Source organism: Centropristis striata, chromosome 12 (genome assembly GCF_030273125.1).
Source record: "Centropristis striata isolate RG_2023a ecotype Rhode Island chromosome 12, C.striata_1.0, whole genome shotgun sequence".
NCBI classification, from domain to species: Eukaryota; Metazoa; Chordata; class Actinopteri; order Perciformes; family Serranidae; genus Centropristis; species Centropristis striata.
The window spans coordinates 24793797-24799092 of NC_081528.1; the positions used below are offsets into that span (position 1 = coordinate 24793797).

General features: G+C 39.6%; 1 protein-coding gene across 2 annotated transcripts; it reads right to left on the reverse strand.

The window, feature by feature from the left end:
* Positions 1 to 244: 244 nt before the first annotated feature.
* hbegfa (heparin-binding EGF-like growth factor a) lies at positions 245 to 3642 on the reverse strand. 2 transcript variants are annotated; one of them, XM_059346238.1, is made up of 6 exons: positions 3396 to 3642; positions 2404 to 2646; positions 2109 to 2307; positions 1867 to 2022; positions 1649 to 1735; positions 245 to 1524 (listed from the first exon to the last, which is right to left on the reverse strand). In XM_059346238.1, exons 1-5 carry the CDS (start codon positions 3439 to 3441, stop codon positions 1663 to 1665), a joined length of 717 nt encoding a protein of 238 aa, XP_059202221.1. In that variant the 5' UTR covers positions 3442 to 3642; the 3' UTR covers positions 245 to 1524; positions 1649 to 1662. The 2 variants fall into 2 exon arrangements, with proteins under 2 accessions (XP_059202221.1, XP_059202223.1); XM_059346240.1 differs by lacking the exon at positions 1649 to 1735.
* Positions 3643 to 5296: the final 1654 nt, after the last annotated feature.

Genomic DNA, 5296 nt, shown 5'->3' on the forward strand with positions numbered 1-5296 from the left:
ATTATGTTTACTATTATTACAGCTCCTGAAAGGGTCAAAAGAACATGCTGGTGATATCATTACCCAGACTTTAAAATATCACATTAATGTGTGGCCTGACTCAGGAAGTGAAGCAAAGAGCAGAAAATAAACTTGACCTTACTTAACTGATTTAACATCTGACACTCCTATTAATGCTGAAGCCACAGTGGTGTGATGCAACGAAGGAAAACATGAGTCAAAAATTCTGATTTTGAGTCTTTTTTTTATTTATTTTGCTCTGAAAAAAAAAATCACATAAATAAAAATCACTTCAAAAAACTGCAGGACAGGATTTGAAAGGGTGGAACACTTTAATTCACATTTTTTTTGCTTGACAGCTTAACATTAATATGAGGGAGTTTCTCCTCTAATGGTGGTAAGACAACATGACAACATATTCATACCAAATTGTTGCTACAGTGCATTTGATATTCGACTCCCTTTTTTTTAACGTTTCTTAACAATACAGTCGCTAAGTGCAGTTTTTATTTTGTTTTTAATTAATACACAGCCAGTGCAATGCATCGTAATGATAGATTTGATCTTGTAACATCGGGACAGAAGCCTTATATGGCCTAAAAATCCCCAAACCCTCTGGACAAATTTGGTTTGAACCACCATCGATGTGCCTTTGAGCAAGGCCCTGAACCCAAAACTTCTCCAGTGGATAGATCCGACTGTTTGCACTGGGCAACTTTCTGTTGTGAATGTGTGTAATTGTGTGAGTGTGAGCAGGGCGTTTATAAAGCCATGCTAAATAATTTAAAAAACGATCATGTCTATTCAAAGATCAATTGATTAATCACAGTGCTATTGATCATCGACTGAGTGACAAAATTAAAGCCAGAAATCAGATCGTTATGCATCATATCTCTTTTCATGAAATACTGAATATCTCAAGGAGCCTCTGCATAGTTTGCTTTCCTGTTTCATAAATAAATATCATCCAATAAGAAATATAAAAACAACTGTAACATCATTATTTTAAAAATGGCTGAAGGTGGTTAAAATCTCTATAAATACAGTTAGCTTAAATAAATAAATTAAAATTATAAATATACCGTTTACTGTACACAAAGAAAACAAAGACAAAAAGATGGACTTGTGCAGGAAAATACAAAATGCTGTCTGTTGAGAAAAAAATCTTTTGTTAAAAATCTTGTTCAGTTCAGTCTGAAACGACCTCTTTTCACACAGTCAAGAAGCAGCGCAGAGTCTAGACACGTTCCTTCCTCTTCTCTTCTTCTTCTCGTTTCTTCGTGCTCATCACATCTCCTGTCCATCCTCTGGGCCGTTAGTATTCCAGTTTCAGGTGGGCCGACTTTTTCTGAGGCCTTCAGGAATATGTTCACTTGCCCGTTTTACATCTGAACGTCTAGCAGAGGGTCAAGGCAGGCAACAACCTCTGTTCCCTTCTTCATGTACGATCCTTTTCCCTCGAGGACCTCCATTCGCGTTTCACTTCTCTTTTGCTATTTTGAGGTAGAATTTCCACGTCTTTGCCTAACATGAAAACAAGAAAGAGAGGCAATGAGCAAAACTTTGTTTCATTCAGGCAGCGAAGAAGAAAGAAAAAAGTGGGTGTTTGTCAGTGTACGTGTTTGTGGCCCTGCTCCTCACTACTCACCTCTCTTTGTCTCTTCAGTGGTTGGACGCTAACCCTAGTTTGACCTTCTCCTCATTCTCTACATCATACGCTCCCCGCTTGTGAAACCTGTAATCAACAAAAGAAAAAGGAGCTTGTTTAGACTATTTTCTAGCTAAGTCTCTAGAAAAGCCCTTTTATCTGTGTGTGTATGCTTATGCGTGTGTATTTGTGAGTGAATCTGTGTGTGTTTCGCTTACCTGAGCAGCAATAAAAGGCCGATGATGGTGAGACAGACGGACGACAGCACCACTGCCACCACGGCCAGAGCTGTGGTCCTGTTGTAGCCCTCCTGGGGCTTCTCCAAGGGCAACGTGAAAAACTGACACCTGTCCCCGGAGTAACTCAGGTGGCACCTGCACATAGAGACAGAGAGGTTAATATTTCAGTGAATCCTGAGAGGTGGAGGCGGTACGCGGATAGATGCAGAGCTCATACTTACACACAGGATGGAGCATGGACGCCCCTCACGTACTGGCAGGTGCCGTGAATGCAGAAATCTTTATACTTCCTCAGGCAAGGATTCCTCTTCTTTCCCTTGCCCTTTCCCTTCTTTCTTCCCTTTCCTCTCCTTCTCTTTCCTTCAGGGCTTTCAGTCTCCAGGATGGGAGACGGGTCTTTGGGTTTGCTTACCATAGCAACTAAACCAAAAACAGAACAAAAATAAATTAATTTTACTTGTCTTTTATTCTTTAGTCTTAGAAAATTAGGTGAGAATTTTGAGAAAACTCTCTTACCTCGTGGCAGTTCCTCGTAGTCTCCAGACAAGCCATCTTCATACTCCTCTTCGTAATAATAATCACCATAATCTTCGTCCTCCTCGCCTTCCTGACCATACTCTGATGTCGTCGCACTCACGCTCCTGCTCTCCTCCTCTATCCTCTTGTCTTTGGTCGTGTCCAAGTTGATAACAGTTGTGTGCCGCTGCCTGTCGCTCTCATACCTGTCCACTGCAGCACCACTGGCCGGTCTGGACACCACTGGAAGAGAGAATAACAATAAAATGTTAAAATTGCATATATCTTTGATAAAGCCTTTAGGAGAAAAGAGCCTCAAACACATGAAAAACTCTTCCTCTAGGGGACAATCAGAGCACATAGGTTAGTGTGCCAAGGTGGGAGGACCTCTAAGGGCAAGTTGAAACATGTTGTGCACAAGGAAGCTCCAGGCAGGATTTTTGGCTTTCTGTGGAATCACAGTCAGGAAATGCACAAGCTCAAACACAGAGCATGCTCCTGGAAGGTTGGGAGGTATTCACTGCCTTGCTCAGGGGCACTTCAGCAGCGTGGAAGCATGCCAAAAAAGTGGGACTTGAACTTGTAGGCTAACGCAGGCCCTCCCTTCGAGGCACAGTTTAGATTTGTGGGCTTTGGAAGGGAAATGTTGTGGGAGGGCAAATAGAAGTTGGCATATACACTCTGTGTCTCATACACACACACGAAATGCATGGACAGACAGTTAGCTAATGTCAGGCAAGAATATGAGTTAAAAATAAATGTATCCAGTTACATAAAGCATGCTCTAAAATAGAGAGATGACCCCATTAGCTCCCGAATAGCCTGGCATCATGAAAACCGTTGCCTTAAAGGTTATGAAGTTTACAAGACATGTTTGTGCCCCGCCATGCTGGAGACACCGGGAGCCATGAAGAGGCGCACAGGTAGACGCAGATACGGCCAAACGTTATCATGTCACCCAATAGAGAAATATGAATCTACATGAAACTCACCCAAGGCGTGAATCAGCAGGAGAACAACGCTGAAATTCCTCATCATGGCAAAACTTCCAGTGATTTTTTTAAGAATAAAAAGAAAATCTATAAGTTGTATTCCTTCCACTTGTTCCGGTTCTAAATATTCCTTTCTTTTCCTCGCCTTTTCTTTCTTTCTTTTCTCTCGGTGTGTTTGTTTGAATTAAGTCCGCCTTTGCGTCACTTGAGCAGGCTGCTGCGTCCTGGATGTTCCAGTGTGAGAGGAGCGGAGTGAAGGAGCGACTGAACAGAGGCTCCGCAGTATTTATGGCTCCTCTGCTCACCACGCCTACAGAGGCTGCTCTACATACACACACACACACTACTGACTGTGTGTGGAGAGGATACACATGCTGTAGTCTAAGATCATCATCACTGCATTAATTAATGGAATCATGCAGGTTTATCACTTTGCTGAAGAGTAATCCTACAGTTTGTAGGGCCACTTTAAATTCAAATGAAAATTACTCTGATTGTCACTGTGGTACTAAGATATTAACATTTAATTGATGTGATAGCGCCTACTATTACATTGGTTAAATTTATATCTTGTGTAAATTTTCGTGAAATATGTTCGAAATGCACTATATGGTTATTTTAGTTATGATATAAACTGTGCAACAGGCTATCAATATCAGTATTTTCTTAATAGGCTACTATGACTGTGAGTACTGTGAATGTACATGTTTTCTACTGACTACTGATTTTTATTTTACTGTTTAATTACCTTTTATTGTTTACTTACTTACTTATTTATGTAGGCCTATTATTATTATTTTTTTAAATTATTTTTTTACTGATACCTCTTGTTATTGCACCATTCCAAACAAATAAGGAATGATCTTTAATCTTGTTTAAGATCAATCTGTTATTCCTTCCTTCTTCATCATCTCTTCATCTTCTTGTTGTTCTTCTTTTCTTGTTTTCACAGTAAATAACTGACTTTCATTTCAATAAGCCACAGTGTATGTTGCCCTATCTCATTTTTAAGGATTCCAATTTCCAGATAGATAGATAGATAGATAGATAGATAGATAGATAGATAGATAGATAGATAGATAGATAGATAGATAGATAGATAGAGGGTATGCACTATGGCTCTAGGGGATTCAGTGTTGTTTAATCCTGATGAGTCCAGTGTTTTACGTCTACACAAAGTCACATTCAAGTTAAAAATAATTAATAATATTGAAAAATAGTGGATTCACAACAACCAATTATACAGAAAATAATAACTGCGCGGTCTAAATTAGATTTGGCTGATATAGCCTATAACAAAAGTACCCTGTAATAGGTTTAGCAGGCAAATCACGCACAGCTTGACTGCGCCACTACGTGGTAAAATGTTGAACTACACCCCTCCGGGATTGTCTATGGATCATCTCGTGTAACCGGGTCCATTTTTGCTGGAAAGAGACACTGCTGTTGCATTTTTCCATTGTTTTTTTCTTTCTTACCTGTAGTTGAAGTTATATTATAGTGAAGCCGGACATCAGCCATCTCCAACAATCGGCAAAAAAACACCAATCTACATTGATAAATAGCTCTTCAGGTGAGAGAAAAATTATGTAGTCTATGTACAAAATCTAAATTGGGATGCATTTGGGGGGAATCAATAACCATGTATACAACAATTTATTAGAGCATAGAAAACAATTTAAACTTTTTTTATTATTATTATTATTATTATTATTATTTTACTTTTTCACTTCTTTACCTGTCTTTTTTTAATTGCACCTATGCTCCGGTCCAGTAGACGGCGGTAATGCGCATAAAAGCTAAAGTACTCACCACCAAAAAATCCAAAGAAGAAGAATAAAGTTGTCACACCGCGCGTGATTGCTTGGGCTTGGTCACGTGAATACTCGGGGAAAGGGGAG